The sequence below is a fragment of the Dipteris shenzhenensis genome, chromosome 8 (assembly GCF_047967505.1).
Source record: "Dipteris shenzhenensis isolate YYH24624 ecotype China chromosome 8, Dip_SZ_1.0, whole genome shotgun sequence".
NCBI classification, from domain to species: domain Eukaryota; kingdom Viridiplantae; phylum Streptophyta; class Polypodiopsida; order Gleicheniales; family Dipteridaceae; genus Dipteris; species Dipteris shenzhenensis.
In genome coordinates, this window is record NC_141603.1 from 3873588 (window position 1) to 3892516 (window position 18929).

Here is an 18929-nt window from a genome sequence, read left to right on the forward strand (position 1 = left end):
GACAAAATGCTCTAGTAATTTACAACTCAGTTTTCATTAATGTTTAGTCATGCATCACTTGCTCCTTTTGATGAGTTTTTGGGGGTACTAAGCGCATGCTTGCGCATGGCTTGAGGGAGTATGTCTACAGGATTCTATTGAGATTTCCCATGCTTAGTGAAGCATGTTGATCGATATTCATTCTGGTTGCTTTTGTACAGTTATGTCTCTATCTTTATGGGACAATTTTGCGCAAGACGAAGCTGTAGAGTGAGAAGCTTGTTTGCGTCCACCCCAGCCTTGTTTATGTGCCACTGCTTGGCACGTAATACCTGTGCTTGTTTACTCATTCTGTCACCACAGACTATGGGGTGGCCCTGCAAGCAATGGTGCTTGAGGCCTTGTCATGAGGTTTTTTCTTGAGGCCCAGAGTTCTACAACATACCCTTGCATACACGCCCAAATCCATCCTTGCCCAGCAATTGCATATAGCAATATGGTGACACTAAGCTCCTTGTAATTGTACTTGTGAACCCCAAGCTCCAACTCTAAATCTTCTGTGATGTCTCTTAGGCTCATATTCTGCCTTATCGTTATGGATTTCTTCATCTATTAACATATGCTTCCTGAGATGTTGCAATTAAAAAATTGATCTACATGTAACCATCTTCCATCTTCATATCAATAGTTAAAAATGGGTGCCGACGGTTGCAAGCTACAGTAGCACTCTAAATGGGTGTTGGCAGTTGCAAGCTATAGTAGCACTCTGAGCAAAAGGTGCGACTTCTTGTTAATCTTTTTTTTTTGAGAAAAAAATGTTTTGATAAGATATAACCATGTCAAGAATGAAGGGAAGAAATGGCCAACAGAGTCGTCTACTTGAGGCCTTGAGATAAATTAGGATTCGTAATCTGTAGCTTGAGAAGTATTCTATTAGCTGGAAGTGTTCTATCAAATGTCCATGACAAAAATCTGGTGCACAAGCTTGAAGGCTTGAATATATCTCCACACTATGTTTGAGTGTACACATGAAAGCCCACTTAAGAGAGACTTGGAAATCAAGCCTGAAATCTTCATCAAGCCAGTCCCAAGCTTCTTTGAGGGACTTGTCATCCAAGCGGTCTGAGAGCGGTCTATGTGAGGGAGGGCGAGGCATGTAGGTGATGGGCAAAGACAAGGAGGAGCAAAGGCAGGATACAAATGAGCAAGAGGGGGGTGGATATGGAGGTAAGGAGCCAACCCAATATTCTTGATGAGGGACTGAGGAAGATCAGAGAGAAGTAGCCAAAAAGTGCCATCTCCTTGCTACCATCCCCTCTCCTTAGCTTTTGTAGGCACCCTCTCTCTTCCTTGTGGATTGTGCTACTACTCATCTAAGGCATGCCTCTTGCCATTGCCATCGCCACAACCTTAGCCATCACTTCAGTATTGCCCCCTTGTCTCTCCCATCCCATTCTTTCCACCCTCACAACCACCCCTCTCCCTAGCTGGAGCAATGTTGTAGTGAGAGCTTGTCACTACTCACATAGCACAAGTGTTTCATGCCAAGCAGTGGCATGAGTATTACATGCCAAGTGAACCTGAGGCTTGCACTGCGATAGCCACCAATGGAATTGCATGCGAGATATTTTGAAACTCTTCTTTACAGCTCCAATCATTTGCACAAGATACAAATACTACCTAGCTCATTAAAATTTGATAGACCTTAGCTTATAGAAATCTGTTTGAGATTTGATGCAGGTCACAAGAAAGAGGTGCATGCTCCTTGTGAAGATAGTGGGAGAGAAGGAAGGAGTCTCACTTGCGGCTTTCTCACATACACAATTGGGGAATACACACAAAGGTGGAGGCTGAAAACAATTTTCCTCTTCTTAGTTGTGAAAGCCAAAAGAACTCTAGTACAAAGAAATAGAAGAACCCTATATGTGGGTCTCAAATCAAACTCAGCTAACTAAGGTGGCATACTAATTGAGCCATGAACTAGAGTACATAAGGATAGCTGTCATCCAGCTATTATTCATGGGCGGTGTACCAACCACATCTGCAGCTAACAAGTCCGTGACATAAATGCACAATAGTCACCCTGGCATATCACAAGTGGAGCTCGATATCCCAACACTCCCCCTTGAGCTCCATCCCAATTCTTGCACACCAAGCAGGTCTCTGAACTTGTGCAGCTTCTCTGCACCAAATGACTTCATGAATATGTCAGCTACCTGATCCTCTGTGCTGACATAAACTAGATCAATAAGACCTAGTAAAACCTTCTCCCGCACATAGTGAATGTGCTTTGTTCTAGCATGATAGACTGGGTTATTTGCCAAGTGTATACTGCTCATGTTGTCACAATAAATGACAATTGGCCCATCTGTAGACTGATGCATATCATAAAGTAGCTTATGCAACCAAGCTACCTCACATGCAGCCATTGCTGCACCCCTGTACTCAGCCTTTGTGCTCGACAAGGCAACTGTAGGCTATTTCTTACTGCTCCAAGTAACTGCAACACTCCCAAAAGAGAACACATATCCACTGGTAGATCGTCTATCAGAAATACTACCAGCCCAATCAGCATCAGTGTATCCATGCAACTGTATCTGAACCCCAGCCTCATAAAATAGTCCATACTGCAATGTGGACTTCACATACCTGAGTATGCATCTAGCCACATCCAAATGCGGTTTCCTTGGAGCCTGCATAAACTGACTTACCAATCCAACATCATAGCTCAAATCTGGCCTGGTAATAGTCATATAAATCAAACTTCCTACTATGCATTTGTACATAGTAGGGTCTTCTAGAAGCTCACCTGCATCTGTGCTCAACTTCACATTCTGCTCCAAAGGAACTGAAATAGGCTTACAGCCTGTCATCCCATATTTGGACAGCATGTCCAATCCATACTGCCTCTGCAAGGGCCGTATCCCACTTGGGGATCTAATCACCTCAATGCCCAAGAAATAATGCAGCTCTCCCAAATCCTTTATCTCAAACTTCTGCTTTAATAGCATTTTCACATGAAGGATATCTTCATCACTATCACCTGTGATGATCAAATCATCAACATAAATGACAAGCAGGATAATACCTTTCTCTATTTTTCTCACATAAAGTGAGAAATCTGCCTTGGAAATCTGAAAGCCAATAGTGACAAGATACTGTCCTATCTTGTCAGACCATGCTTAGTGCTTGCTTCAAGCTATACAAGGCTTTCTTCAACCTACAAACAAACTTAGGATGAACAACATGAACATAACTTGGTGGCTGCTCCATAAAGACCTCTTCTTGCAAATCACCATGCAAGAAGGCATTCTTTACATCCATCTGATGTAAAGACCATCCCTTTGATGCAGCCATAGCAATGACTGCTCTTATGACTACCATCCTTGCAATCGGACTGAATGTTTCTTCATAATCAATGCCATATGTCTGTGCATACCCCTTGACAACTAATCTTGCCTTGTATTTGTTCACAGAACCATCTGCATTGTGCTTCACCTTATAAACCCACTTACAGCCAATTGCATTCTTGTCTTTAGGCAGAGGCACCAATTCCCATGTAGCATTTGCTTCCAAGGCATCCATTTCTTCATCCATGGCTTTCTCTCATTTTTCTTTTCCCATGGCTTGCTCAAAAGAAGTGGATTCTGGTTCTTGTATCACTTTGACCATATAGGCATAGTGAATGGCTGTAAATCCATCATATTTCAGCCTATCTACAGGATACCTAGCTCTGGTAGACCTATGAAAAATAGGCTCACTTCCAAGTGCTCTCAAAATATCCCTGGTCTTTCTTACTCTAGGTGTAACAATAGAAAGAATACCCAACTCATCATCAATGCTCTGTTCTGAGCCATTGGATTCACCATCCACATAAGAGTGACCTGTATTCACACCAAACATGGGCTGATCTGCCTTCTCTTTTCCTTTTCGTGATACCTGCATACCACTATCTGCATTGCTTTGAGGAGATTCTCCTGATCTCAATCTACCTATCCATGGTGAAGTATGTGAACCACTGTTAGAGGACACTGCAGGTCCACTAATATTTTGTGATTGCTGCTGTGAATTCTGTGCAGCATTACCATTTTGTGCATCTACATCATCAATCACATTTACTGGTTTATGCCAGCTGCTCATCTCATCAAAAACAACATCTCTGCTCACTGTAAACTTACGAGTAGAAGGGTTATAGCATCTATACCCTTTCTGCTGCAGAGAATAACCAATAAAGATGCACTTCTCAGCTTTTGGATCCAACTTGGACCTCAACTCATCTGGCACATGAACATAGGCAATGCAACAAAAAATTTTCAAATGAGAAATATCTGGTTTCCTACCAGTATACATCTCCTCTGGCGTCATGCCATGTATTGCTGCAGTGGGAGTCTTGTTCATTATGTAAACTGCTGTAGCAACTGCTTCAGCCCAATAATAATCTGGTAGGTCTTTTTCATTTAGCATGGCCTGAGATACCTCTCCAATATGCCTGTTTTTCCTTTGTCCATTTTGCTGTGGGGTATGACTGCATGAATATTGCTGCTTTATGCCATGCTCCTGCAGGAACCTTGCAAACTCATTTGAGAGGTACTCCCCCCTCCATCTCACCTTAGGCATTTTATTTGCAGGCCTGTTTCTTTCTCAACCATAGCTTTAAAAGCTTTGAAATGCCCAAACACTTCACTTTTCTTTTTCATAAAATGCACCCAAACTTTTCTGCTGTAGTCATCAATAAAAGTGACAAAATAATGACAGCCTCGAATAGATGCATCTTTAGTAGTCCACACATCAGAGTGGATTAATTCCAATGGCTTCTTACTCTCTTGAACATGTCTAGGAAATGGTTTCCTTGCCTGTTTTCCAAATTGACAGGCTTCACATACCTTATGCATTTCTGCAACCTTGAATTTAGGCAATCCTGCAACAATGTTTTGGGCCTGCATTGATTTAAGTCGCTGTACATTAACATGACCAATGCGTTTATGCCAGATATCAATATCTGCAACTACACCGGTCCCATGTCCAAACATTGCTACACTCAATTCAGGCATGTCCACATCCAACGTAAACATCCTGCCCTTCTTCTTTCCTTTTGCTATCAAGCGACCGTTATTTTTCATATCCTCAACAAAGCATCCATGAGGATTAAATCTGACCTGCAAGCCGTGTTAAACCATTTGACCAACAGAAACCAGGTTCTTGGTGATATTCAGGACATGAAATACATCAGACAGGTATTTCTTTTTCCCATCCTGCATAGACAAAGGAATTTTACCAATCTGCACAATAGGATGTGCAGTATCATCACCAGTCTCCACAAATCCTAGTCTATCCATTTTTCTTGCATCCTGCATCCATTCTGCATGACCTGTCATGTGGTTTGATGCACCTGAGTCAACATACCACACATCATTTCTTTCTTCTGCACTTGTCATAGAATTGGTCATGTGCTGCACCATAAATAGATGCTCATTTCTGTCATCACCTTGTCTACTAGAAGATGCATAATTCCCTTGCTGCAATTTTCCATTCAAAATGTCATTCTGCTTTTTGTAGCAGTCTTTAGCCATATGACCCATTTTTACCACAATAGTAGCATTCAACATTGCTGTTTGCATTTTGGCCTCTCTGCCATCCACCACGACCTCTTTGGCTCCCCCTGCCTCTAGAGTTACCATGTCCTCCTCCATAGGACTGGTTTTCTTGAGTTTGCTACATATTCTGATTTCTACCACGGCCTCCAGATCGGCCTGCTCTACCTCTGCCTCTACCTCTTCCAGCATTTGAGTAGAAGATAGTTTCTTTTGAAGTTCCTTCTGAAGAAGATGCACCACCATTTCTCTGCTCTTCAAAAATTAGAAGAGCAAACAACTCCTCAAAATCAGGAAATTTTTCACGGACGGCAATGGATGTCCGGAACTGTGCATAATCCTTTCCTAGACCATTCAAGGTCATAGAAACTAAATCATCATCTTCCACTGGCAACCCAATGGAAGCAATTGCATTTGCAATTTTCTTCACCTTCATGTGGTAGTCATTGATGCTCATATTTTCTCTCTGCACATTGTGCAACTCCTGCTTGAGCTGCATTTTCCTGGCTTGCATATTTGTGCTGTACATTTTTGCCAAAGTATCCCATGCCTCCTTTGGCGTACTTGCATCCTGAATATGCACAATCATAGAATCTGAAATACTGATAGAAAACTAGTACATAACTTTTCTGGCTCTCTCATGCCATCCTTTAAATGCCTGCATTTCCTATTGATTGGGAACATTAGGAAGAACCGCTTCTTCTTTATTTCTTGTAATGAACTCCCAATAGCCTTTTCTCATAAGCAAATTCGTCATTCTAAACTTCCATGCTTGGAAGTTGTTCTTGTCAAGCTTTTCAGTGACAATCTGTGAAAGAGAATCAGACACCATTACAGAATACTATAGAATATTCTGTCACTGCAAAAAACGCAGCTTCTGCCTCATAAGGGTAAATCTGCAAAACTGACAAAAGTGGTATTTGATCACACAGTCACTTCCTAGTGACGATTTTGCATCAACAGGTAATAAGGATGATTCTGTAACTCCCAATATCTCTCGCACAAGCATACGATGCAATTTCTGTGGCAACTTTTCACCGACCTGCAGAGCAATGGTCGCACAGTAAAAACAGGACCTTTTTCTCAGTGCTTGCGGAGAACTTCCGCCTCCAAAATGGACCCCAAAACGGCCTCGCATATATTGCCCTCTCGCCACACCGCGAAGGGCGTCTCAATCTGAGACAATGCAATCTTGCACTTTCTGGTTGTGCTACCTGCAGAGATTTGCTCCCAAACTTGAAAAAGGAAAGCAACACTGGTCCTCTTACCAGGACACCACGAAATTGGTTTGCTTTCTTGAGCTCTTTACCACGAACTAGGCTCTGATACCATGTGAAGATAGTGGGAGAGAAGGGAGGAGTCTCACTTGCGGCTTTCTCACATACACAATGGGGGAATACACACAAAGGTGGAGGCTGAAAACAGTTTTCCTCTTCTTAGTTGTGAAAGCCAAAAGAACTCTAGTATAAAGAAATAGAAGAACCTTTTATGTGGGTCTCAAACCAAACTTAGCTAACTAAGGTGGCATACTAACTGAGCCACGAACTAGAGTACATAAGGATAGCTATCATCCAGCTATTATTCATGGGCGGTGTACCAACCGCATCTGTAGCTAACAAGTCGGTGACATAAATGCACAACACTCACCCTGGCATATCATGAGTGGAGCTCGATATCTCAACACTCCTTGCTAGAAAATTGAGGTCGAATCTTAGTACAGGACTCAGGAGCGTTCTCTCAAGAGCAGCTAGCTGAGAGACAAACGACTCGCCACAGTTTGGGGAGAGTTTTGATGACCTCATTGATTTTTTGGGGATAACTTTGCAATTGTCACAACATCTAGGACGAACGAGGAAGATGACCCATACCTTTTGTTGCACTGCACAAAACCTAAGCACAAGGTTGAGGAAACATTTAAGGATAATTGGGGAACAACCTATGAGAAGTGGGATGTAGTAATCAGAACTTTTTGGTACAAAAAAAATCCAAGAGAGGCTGCAATTACGAACTGTTATGTAAGAGTCCACAAACATGTGGACTCTCATCTAGTAAGAGCTATTAAGTTCCAGATGCAACCTGTGCCATAGGGATGATTTTTTCACGTTAGTTTCATTAATAAGCGAAAGTTTTTTATGGCTTGTGAAAGTTTACATGCATTTATAGAAATAAAAGCTCAGTATATTCGCCACAATTTGAAATCAAAATTAAAAAAAGAGCTAGGATTAGCCTTTAAGATTATAAAATTTTAAATAAAGTCCATGAAAATTCGCCAAAGTTTTATATAATAAATAAATATATTTGGAAAATTTTATGAGCATATTAAATATAAAATTTCAAAATTTGGCTAGATCTAAAGAATTAAGCACCAAAAGTAGACTTGTGCAATCAAGTGAAATCTACTGTTAACATTTAATGTTTGTTAGAATGATAATAATGTGGAGGTTTTATCTATTTGAACATGAAGTCGTTTGATATTGCAAGCAGTGTACTATTGTTGCCAATATATCCGAGATAGTACAAATCAAATTCAATATTCAATCAATACCTTAATTGGACCAATGTGTGGCCTTGTATCCAACATATATTTGGCTAATTTAAGCCTATGGTAGGCCCATCACTAGCACTATCTCTACCCCTCATCAAGTCATATAGTAGGGATATATGTCTTCATGCTTCTATCTTCAACAAGGACATGGAAGGACACTACATACATAGGTAAACATAAGCAACGAGTAGATTCTTAGCAAGAAGAATCAAATGATTCAAATGACACAAAATTAAAGAATGACATTTTCTATGTGGACTTTTTGGGTGACATTTTCTGTGTTAATATGGATCCATATGGTGGCATATGAGATAAAAAGATGTGTTGGAGTGTACATGTGTGATGTGTGATTGTTTCTCTATGTATGTGTGTATTAAACTATGTACATATATATGTGTGTATCTTATATCACACACACACACACACACACACACAAGCCAAGGTCAAAATTGAATAGTCATTTGGGTGTTAGTCATAAATTGTTCTAATCTACTTAAAGTGGATAGAGAATCTTAGATTTTTTATATTCACTAATCCATGGTTTAGTAAAAGGAGCCTTGGAGTAGTACTCTCAGAGTCTAAAAGAATGTTAGGCAGTCATTGATGGACCTTTAATCTAATGCTTATTGAGGTGTTTGAGAGTGCCTTTGTTAGATTGATGTTCTTAGGGTGTTATTAATGTGCTATTCAGATGGTGAGGTGACCAAGAAGGGATTGAATGGAATTGATGAGAGTTTTCCTCCTTTGTTGGGGGTATGTTGACTATCAAAATGCAGCCCAATTGCCCAAGCTATTGCTCATCCCAGTCTGTGAGTGAGAGGCTAACTACAAGACCGCATAGAACCTAGTCCTATTCTGGCTGCTCAATCTGCTCATCCTCTCTGGCTTGAACGATTTTCCTCACTTTTAGAAGAAGTTGACTCACCGTGTGATCTTCTTGGCTCACAACTCATGTTTGAGCTTTCTCGTTTGTCTCTGGCTTAGCTTGCAGGTTGCATATATGTGTGTGTGTGTGTGTGTGTGTGTGTGTGTGTGTGTGTGTGTGTGTGCATGCGTGTGTGTGTATCCCTGATTGATTGTCTTAAATTAGACAAAGGTAGTGTTATTTATCCATTAGATAAAGGTTGTTTTCTTATAATCTTATATATATATATAGCCTAACTTGGTCCCTCTTTAGTTAGCCATAGCGTGCTATCTAAGGTGTGCATGAGGATATAAATGTAAATATATATAAATACATATAAATACACACACACACACACACACACACTTGCATGCATGCATATTTAAGGATATATCTTTATAAGTATATATAATTAACCTACCATATATAAGTATCCTTAAAAGTATTTTTGTAATTTTTAGAGAGTTATATTTGTGTATATATATATATATAAATAAATAAATACACACACACTAACCTTGGGGATCCTTGTGATCAATGGGTGTACATACAGTTTTACACACTGTAATGGCTCTACATGGAGGCAAGAAGAGCATGGGGGAGAGTATTTGGAAGAATTGGGAATTGTTCACTTGATTTGTTTCATTTTCCTCTCGAAGGAAGAGCACTCACACCTTACTTGTTCCATTTGTCCCATCCCCTTAATATTTTTGTTGGGATGGAGATGGGATGTGGCACTAGGTGTATTATGGAGAGGGCAATATTTGATGACCCTTGCACACCATCAATGCCTGCTAGCCTTTTGTGTATTAGGACCATCATTCCATGGGAATATGGGTCAAAAGGACCACCATGTACAGTGTATTCGAGACATATGACTAGTGTGCATGGTGGAAGGATGTATCTAATTTTTACGGAGGAATGGGGCTCGAATGTACATTGGAGGAATGGAGCTCTAGTAAATATTGTCCCTTGGATTAGAGAGACGAGAGATCAAGGACTCACAAGAGACATAAAAAAGGATTGAAGATAGGGCATGTACTTAATCATGTTAGAGGGAATCTTATATCAAAAGATCAAATGTGAAAATGTTTTAAATATTTGGGAAGGACATTTAATACTTGGGACTAGTGCCTAATATGGGAGTTATGGAGGAATGCCAGAGCACTATGGCCTTGAGAAGGATGGTCCATTGATTACTTTAGGGAGTACTCCTTCCCCTCCACTTCATGCTTTGGCCAATCAGTCCTCAATGGCCCAATCTCTTCTTCCTCGTTCCTCTAATGCCAGCTGCATGGCACACTGAAAGGAAGCATACTTCTATCTCCATCGGGCCACTAGCAGTTCCATAGCGTGCTGAAGGGGAGCCCACTAAAGGAGAGGCAACATTATTTCAAGCAGGTTAGTGTTCTACCATATTCAATCCTCTTCCTCTTGAGATACCCGCAGTCCCTTAATAAAAGCTTTTCGTAACTTACCAGTTTCATAACTACCAGGAGGAGTAGACAACTGTGTACTCAGCCAGCTGCAGAGGAGCAGACAACCGTCTACGGTTGTTTGTCACTACATTTGAACATAGATGGAAAACTTGAACTCGCTCCCATGTCTTCACAGTTGCAATGTTCTCACAATCGTCATGATCCCCTATGATGCATGCATTGCAGAAACAAGAAAGTTTTCTTGTTTTAAGTTTCAACCACTAGGATGATTTAGGACACTATCATAATTTCAACCACCACTGGGCTGGTTTAGCCTGATGGTCTCAACTTCACATATTAGACAATAAAAAATATATTGCTTTTCATTTTTGAATTTCACCATTAGAAAATAACAACTTATTGCTTTTCCTTTCTGAATTTTACAATTTCAATCACAATTTATGTCAGTAATTGCTTGCTGTTTATTGTGAACCGACACCAGACTGGTTTAGGATAATCACATTAAGTCCAAACCATCTCGGACTAGAAATAGTGGTATATAGCCCGGATAGTAGGAAATTAAATTTAACGAATTTAAGTGCTAAGAAACACAATAATTTCAACCACCGGGCTGGTTAATAACTAATCTCTGTTCAACCATGCTGGTTCAGGACAATCACATAATTGGAGATTGAGCTGAAGTAGCCATGATTGCATGATGTTCCAACCACTCGAATGGCTTAGTAAAATAACAATATATTATAAAATATATTGTTGTTAATTTTTGCTCAACCATGCCACCGTGCTGAACAACAATTAATGTCTGTTCAACCATGCTGGTTTAGGACAATCACATAACTAGAAATTGAGCTGAACTAGCCTATGGTTGCATGATGTTCCAACCACTAGGCTGAATCACATTTAGTCCAAGTCTGGTTTAAGAAATGAAACAAGTAAACTATCCCAAAGCTCAATCAAAAACAACCACCGGGTTGGTTTAGGCACCACTAACCTGCATTGTATCTAGCATGTGTATGATGTGCTCCTCAAACACCTTGCATCCCATTCGCTTCTTACAGATGTCCTTTCTATTTAGAGAAACTCTCGTATTTTCGTGCCAAAACATCGTCATTGTAGTAATGACTTCCACACTTAGGCTGGCTCTCCTTTTCTTGCATTCTGTTGAAGCCCACAGACTTCTCGGATTGGGATGCATTGCTTCTGCTCTATGTTCAACCCGATGGAGCCACATTGGTCCTTCTGATTTCAAGACAACATCTTTGACATTATGTGCCCAAGCCATTTCTCCTTTGTTTCAGGGCACACCAACATAGCTAATGTCACGTTCTTTGCAGCTAGTTGATCTAAGTTGTGCACCCCTTTCACTTTTTGTAGGCCATTTCTTAGGTTAGAGAGCATCACCTCTTGGGCGTGCATCTCCTGAGGTGTTGGTAGGGTTGATACTCTATGAACTTTAGGGTGCAGGCTAAAGCTTGTGAAGACTCGAGATTGGTAATCACCTGAATGGCTTGATGTTGCTACCTCGAATGCCCCCACCAATCGTGACACCATAGCTCGTGTTCTTCGCTCTAATGGCAATGATCAAATGCGTGCATCTACAACCGCTTCTTGCTGCTGCTCTGTAAGGAGTCTTCTTTGTTCTTATTGTTTCTCCCTTCATAGATGTTGCAAAATTATCTTCCGTTGCCGATTCGATACCGTGCCAGCGCTTTCCTCGACCCGCACTCTATTCCTTGTGCCTTGACCTGGCTTTTCAACTTTCATGCCTTGCAACCTCTCTCTGCTTCTCTTGCAAGCCATGGTGAGCTACATGTTGCCATTGATGCCTTAGCCACAATCAATTTAGAATAGACCCAGAGAACCAAGCTAGTGGGGCAAGCAAAGAATAGAAGACAACTTACTTGAAAGAAGACAACGGCAAACCAAAGTTTGCGCAAGGTCACGTTGAGTTGCGTGTGGGTTGTAGGGCATTTGCATGGTAGGGGCAGGTTACAGGTACTTAATCTTTCAATATTTGATGGGCAGGAGGTGTGAAAATTTAAAATTCATGGGAGTAGCAAAATTTTAGCCGTCAGATTTCCCCCCTCCGGTGATACACGTCAATAGAATTGGATATCCCAAACAAGTGCAATGTGGCCTAAAATGCTTCAAAACACAAATAGGCCAAAGGGCACGCTATCAGGTTCGATGTTATGCATTATTAAATGCAATGAACTTTGGCATGCTTATGAGCCATATAGCAAGCAAGTGCATGGGAAAAGAAACGATTCCAAATTGTAAATAGTGTTGGATTTATTAAAATATATTTTCACATGCACAAATTGCACTTTTCCAACTTCTTGCATTTTAGGGTGAATCTAGATACCAATACCAACTATCAATATTTTAAGACCACCATGTAGTAGTCCCATTAGTTTGGATTCTAAATTTTCAATCCGTTTTCGTTTTCAACAACTCAAAAAAAATTTATGGAGTGTGCCCTCAAATGGGTATGCATCACTTTAGCACAACATTGAAGGCACATTAACCCATTCCTAATGTTCTCATTTAGGTGTGTCCTTGGGTTGAGGAGAAGCTCACATAGTGTACTTTTGAATGATTACTTAGTTGCATGTATGTATAGAATTTTTTTTTGATGTTTTTGAATAAATTACTAAATCCTATAGTCTTGTGGAAGCATGCTTCACATGCAAGTTATGGGTCATGCAAAATATCTATATACAGAAAAGTCCCTGAACTTCACCAAAAATGGCTACACCCAAGCAAAACATTAGCTTTGATAGCCGCTACTGAAATCTCATGTCCTAATAGAGGAGTCTGCTCATAGCTAAATTGCACTTCTTAGATTGAGCTTTAGATTTGCCTCCCTAAAGTATTGGATACTCCCATTTCACATTTCCTAGCATTTGGTTCATGAGTGTCAAGAGTGTGGCACTGGCATGACATAGTCAGACCCTTTATTTCTTATATATTTGCCATCATTCAATGCAAAACCCTCATTGCCCTTGAAGGAGGTTATTATGCCTCATTGCCAAAGGAGGAGGTGACTTGGAGGAGGCACAATAGGAAGAGAAGAGAGAAGCATGCTTGTCAAAGCCCAATTAGATCCATGTGCAAATAATTAAAGCAAGGGTGGCACCTTTGTGTTAGTCATTGTGTGAGGATGGCCAAGGTGGAAAGCACACAGAGGAAATGGCATACGTATCTAGATTCTAAAGCATGGTATACACAAGAGGTTAAGGAAGTTTAAAGATTCTTCATTTTTTAATCAATACACTACTCTACTTATATTGTGTTATTCAATTAGTACCATGTCTCTTAGTAATCCAAACCTTGTGATGAGCCAGATTAATAAAGGATTCTCCTATTTTGGATCACTTAATGTAGTGCAATACTTCTCTCTTGTTTCGTATTGAGAAGGGGTGTTGAGATCTTATCATCAAGGAGATTGCTGGAGTTTCATCTCTTGATGGGGATTCGATAGGATTGTGGAAACTCAATTGCCTATTTAATAGCTAAAACCTTGGTGTATTGTGTGAAGCACCTACGAACCTTATCTTGTCAAGGCCCATTGCTAATGATGATTTGGCATTGTCAGTTAATGATGATCAAACATTGTTGACAAGGCTAATAGCTAATGATGATTTGACATTGTTGTTGTATGTGTGTGGTGTCTCCTCCATCTTCTCATTATACAATGTTGAGTCTTATTCCTCATGGACCAGGATGCAATAACATGGCAAATATATGGGGGGACAAAAATAAAGGGGAGGCAATAAGACCCTTCCTAAGGATAATAATTCACACAACTAAGTGTGGGCTCTAAGTCCTCCAAAGAAGCCTAGCCCACGTGAAATGTGCAAGTGTGGATTAATTCAAATGCAACCAAGGAGATGCACACATATTGAAGATGTGAAAGGTCCAAGAAGACACATGCTCTAGAACATAGGACACATGTAGGCAAGAGCCACATTTAACATGAATCTGATGACAAATTGGAGCTCATAGATGACAAGCATGTGATGACAGAAGTTAATGGCAATTAGAACCCGACTTGTGAGTAAGGGGGGATGTTAGAATGTGCGCAATCATGAGTGCATGAAAGTGCAAGCGTTAATAGGGAGAGGCCTAAAATGGACCTTCACCTTATGGCAAACATATAAGGGCTTAATCCCACGTACAAAGTGGGTAGCCCAATGTCAAGTCATATAAAGTCCAATACCCAAAGATCCAATTTGAGGCATTCTCAGCAAATGGCTCAAGATAATGCCACATCTCAACAAGCTCCCAAATGAGAAAAATGATGGCACTTGGAGATTCTACATTGACATTAGGAAGTTGAACATTGTCTCCAAGAATGATGTGAATCAGGACAAGACAGCATTCATATGCAAACAAGCGCTCTTCCACTATGATGCAATGCCTTACCAGGTAGTGACTTCTCCATTAGATTGTTTTAAAATTTTTGTCATTAGGAGGTTGTCAAAATTATGTAAGAGTCTTTTATCTAAGTGAAGTAAAATAATAGCTTTAGTCAGATGATGTTCCTTAATTTCATCTCCACTCTGGGGGTTGGGTGTCTTCCCATCAATGTATGGCAATAAATTTTTGATCATCACAAATGATTGCCACCTTGCTCTTAGGCTAGTCAAGCCTAAGAAATAATTTAAACATGTTGAATTTCATTCAATAGGCCTACCTAAAACAAATGGGGAGGCAAAGAGGGGATGAAGGCAGGGTGGTGGAGCAGAAGGAGGTGAGGGAAGAAGCACAGAGAGAGAGAGAGAGAGAGAGAGAGAGAGAGAGAGAGAGATGGAAGGAGGGAGAGAGAGAGAAGAGAGCCCCAAAATAGGTTGTTCCCATAATCTCCCCATTTGTTGATGCCCCAAAGATAGTTTTCCAAGGTGGATACCATGAAAAACCAGAAAAATAATTTTCGCTTTGGAAGAGTGAAATGATTACTAAGACCTACCCTAAAGGGCATGCCAAAAATTGCAAAACAACAGCGTACACATCATCCCGACGAGCAAAGTACAGCTCTGAATGAACTTTGTGCCGAAAATTCGAGGGCAAGAATGCTAGTGCTTGAATTTGCTACGTAGATTGAGCTTCATTAGACTTTTGGGCTTCATATGACTCCCAAGATTTTTAGCAGTGCAGCATTCATGAAGCTCAAGCCTATCTCCAAGACTTCAAAATATCATATACATACATATAGTTAGTAGTTAGAATTTATCTACTATACTACTAATGTGTATCCCAAATAATGTGAGTCCCCCTGCTCTAGAATCTCGAGGGCCTGGCATCAGTCTCGGAGTTCGTGCAATTGTCATCTTCAGCTTAAAATGGGATTTGTACGCAGTGTCATCTTCATTTTGAAGCTTAAAATTTTTTCAAAGACTTCACGGAATTTTTTATGAAGCCTAGAGGTGTGGGAGTGCGCCATGCTTCAAGAATGAGCATGGAAGTTTGGAGATAGAAGAAGTTTGGAAATTTTGAGCTAGGAAGCTGCTGGGTAAATTCCAAAAGGTTGACTTTTGAAGTAACGAGATCAAATGGGAGAAGTCAAGGATTTGCAAGTAGGAAAAGTCCAGGCTTGCAAGTGGTAGCGTACTGGGCACTTTAAAGCTGCTACGACGTACTCACGAAAATGGGAGTCGCAGAATCATGAACCTTTGAATCTGTCTCTCTCGTGAATTAACGAACGTTGAGTGGAGGCGACTGCATAAAATATTGCCGCAACCTAAAGTCCAGAAGTGCTGTTAGCGGCTGCGATTCGATGCTTCTTGATTGCGATCCTTGCCGCTTCGGACTTCCCAAGTTTTGTGATTAATTTGTTTGTGTCGTGTTATCGAACGTGAATTTGGCACTGTCGCAAGCATAAAGTTCCAAAAGTTTTGTTAGCACCTAGTCGGTGATGGCGGCTGTAATTCGATGCTTGTTCGTCATCCTCATTCTTGCTGCTGCTCAAGAAGCTGCTGAAGCTGATCGACCCCTCCGAGTGCTCGTGCCCCTCAAGGTTGGTTTCACCCAGTTCGTTTCCTGGTCCGGCTCCCCCCAAAACATCACCTCCTTCGACGGTTTCTCTGTCCAAGTCTTCCGCGGAGCTGTTCAAAGCCTCCCAGCCCATTTCGCCTTCACCTTCCTCCCTTTCGGCGATGGTAAATCAACTCCCAGTTATGACGACATGGTGGATCTGGTGTGGAACGGGGTAATCTCCTCTCGTTTCTCTGTCGTTGTTTCTGCTTTCTGTCGTGGATATCATATCGATGATGGGTCTACGTATATGATCGACGGAACGATCATCTGCCTTCGTAACCAGCCTTTCGTTCATTAACTGCAGAGCGCAGACGCCATCGTCGCTGACCTTACCATCACGAAAGAGCGCATGGACAAAGTTGACTTCACCCAGCCTTACATCCAATCCTCCCTCGTCATGGTCGTCCCCTTCCAGTATGGCAGCACCGGGGCTCTCTGGGATTTCATGGAGCCTTTCTCTTGGGAGCTCTGGCTCTCCATGGCCGGGGCGTTCGCTGCCACAGGAATCGTGCTCTTCATCCTGGAACATAAGAACCCGGAGTTCTCCAGAGGCCCCAAGAAGCGCGGCTTCCAAATCGCCCCCGAGCCCTTGCAGGTGCAACCAGTCGCAGTTGCCAATGGCAATGTGGAGCGTGAAGGATCTTCTGCAACACTTGCTTCCCGCTGGCGCCGCCTCATGAACGTCTACTGGTCTTTTCCAACCCCTGTTTTACCTTTTGACATGGATTGCTTTCTGCTCGTCAATCTGATTCCAAATTCTTGTTCACCTTGAGCGCAGGTTTACTTCACAAGCCTGCTTCTTTGCGCAGCGTAAATTCCAAACCTACTTTCTCTTCACCCATGCTTTGACATTGTTGCATTTTGCCTGCTACCTGGAGGTGGAGAACCGATTTTGATACTGTGTAGGTGCACCTCATGCAGAAGAAGCAGTCAAGACCCATGCTGGACGCCTCGTGACAGTCGTTTGGTTGTTCGTGATGCTTATCTTCACTTCAAGCTACACAGCAAGTTTAGCCTCGTATCTTTCAGCGCAGCTACCTTTACCCACGATCCCAGGATTCCAAAGTTTGTTAAAAACTGACGTATCCGTGGGCTACCAAGAGGGTTCCTTTGTAGAAGGCTACCTCAAAACCAGACTCGGCATCCGAAGCAAGAGGCTTAAGGCATTTGCGACAGAAGACGATTATGCCGAAAAGCTACGGTTGGGTTCCAACAAGGGCGGAATTGGAGCGATTCTGGATGAGAGTCCTTATACCCAGATACTCCTCCAATCAGAATGTGATTTTACGACTGTGGATGACCAGATCGCCTACTTCGGTGGATTCGGATTTGTAAGTAAAACTGTAATCGAACGCTGTAGGTTGAGGCTTTAAATTACGGTCAATGAGGGTGTGATTTTACGACTGTGGACGATCAGATCGCCTAGTTTGCAATTTCAAGAGGGGAGCAAGATATAATTTCTATCCTAAGGTACACGCTTGAAGTAGAACAAATTCTCAGCATCTGCGTGTAGTAATATTCATATATACCTTTCTGACGCCTTTACTTGATCGGGGCTGCAGGCCTTGGCTAAGAATTCGTCCCTCACTGATGCCATATCCAAAGGAATCCTGGGCTTAGCTGAAAACGGCGTGCTGCAGAACCTCAAAGATGGTTGGCTGGGTGGCAGTGACAAATGCAGCTCCACCAGTGCGGCAAGTCATTTGAGGCTGAGGAGATTTGGCGGGCTTTTCCTGATTGTTGCGTCAGTTTATGTACTCTGTGTACTGTGGCACTTCGTTGCAAAACTGTGGGATAGAAAAAGGTACAACGATGGAGAAGAAGCGCCAGGAATCGAGATGGAAGATGTAGGAGCTGAAGATGCCCTTCCTATGCCTGAACTAATTACAGCTCTTGAAATGCAAGAGACTGAGCCTGAACAAATTACAGCTCCGGAAATGCAACAAGCAGCTAGTGATCAACATGAAATGGCTGCTCATTGAAACCTCACCCTTACATAAAAGGACAACCTTGAAATCCCTTTCACTTATCCTTCCATGATAGCATTCATTTAAGGGCCAAGGCCCTGTACAATCCCCATAGATGGCATTCATCTAACGCCCTCTACAATCCCCATAGATAGAGAAAGACAAAACAAGCCCTTAGGCATTTGCCTTTGGCATGCTAAAACATTCTTAGTCCACGACAATGTTACATATTAATATGAGCGACGGATTCAAGGGACGTGTGGTATCGAGTGAACTTCGTGATGGATACTCTGCATTGACCGAATGATTGAAAGATGGTGGAGCTGCTGTGGAAAGGGGTATTTCTCTTGGTCTGTCATATTGTGTGGTTCTTATGTGCTTGCTAGCTAGTGTGCTTGTGCGGAAGTCTAGATGATGTGTCTATGGTAGGTTGTTGTAGATGGGTTAAAAAAAAGAAAAAACCAG

At 41.6% G+C, this 18929-nt stretch overlaps 1 protein-coding gene across 1 annotated transcript; it reads left to right on the forward strand.

The window, feature by feature from the left end:
* Positions 1 to 16375: 16375 nt before the first annotated feature.
* Positions 16376 to 18675, forward strand: LOC147898987 (glutamate receptor 3.3-like). Its single transcript, XM_087378174.1, has 5 exons — positions 16376 to 16669; positions 16802 to 17187; positions 17276 to 17307; positions 17419 to 17828; positions 18060 to 18675. The coding sequence occupies exons 1-5, from the start codon at positions 16376 to 16378 to the stop codon at positions 18477 to 18479; spliced, it is 1542 nt and encodes a 513-aa protein (XP_087234300.1). The 3' UTR covers positions 18480 to 18675.
* The last annotated feature ends 254 nt before the right edge of the window (positions 18676 to 18929 follow it).

Bases quoted from the DNA above. Each gene is read 5' to 3' on its own strand.
- LOC147898987 (XM_087378174.1), top strand. From the start codon at position 16,376: ATGGCGGCTGTAATTCGATGCTTGTTCGTCATCCTCATTCTTGCTGCT. The intron at 17,188-17,275 runs GTCTTTTCCAAC...CCTTGAGCGCAG, and splicing joins CGCCTCATGAACGTCTACTG to GTTTACTTCACAAGCCTGCT. The intron at 17,308-17,418 runs GTAAATTCCAAA...CACCTCATGCAG, and splicing joins AGCCTGCTTCTTTGCGCAGC to AAGAAGCAGTCAAGACCCAT.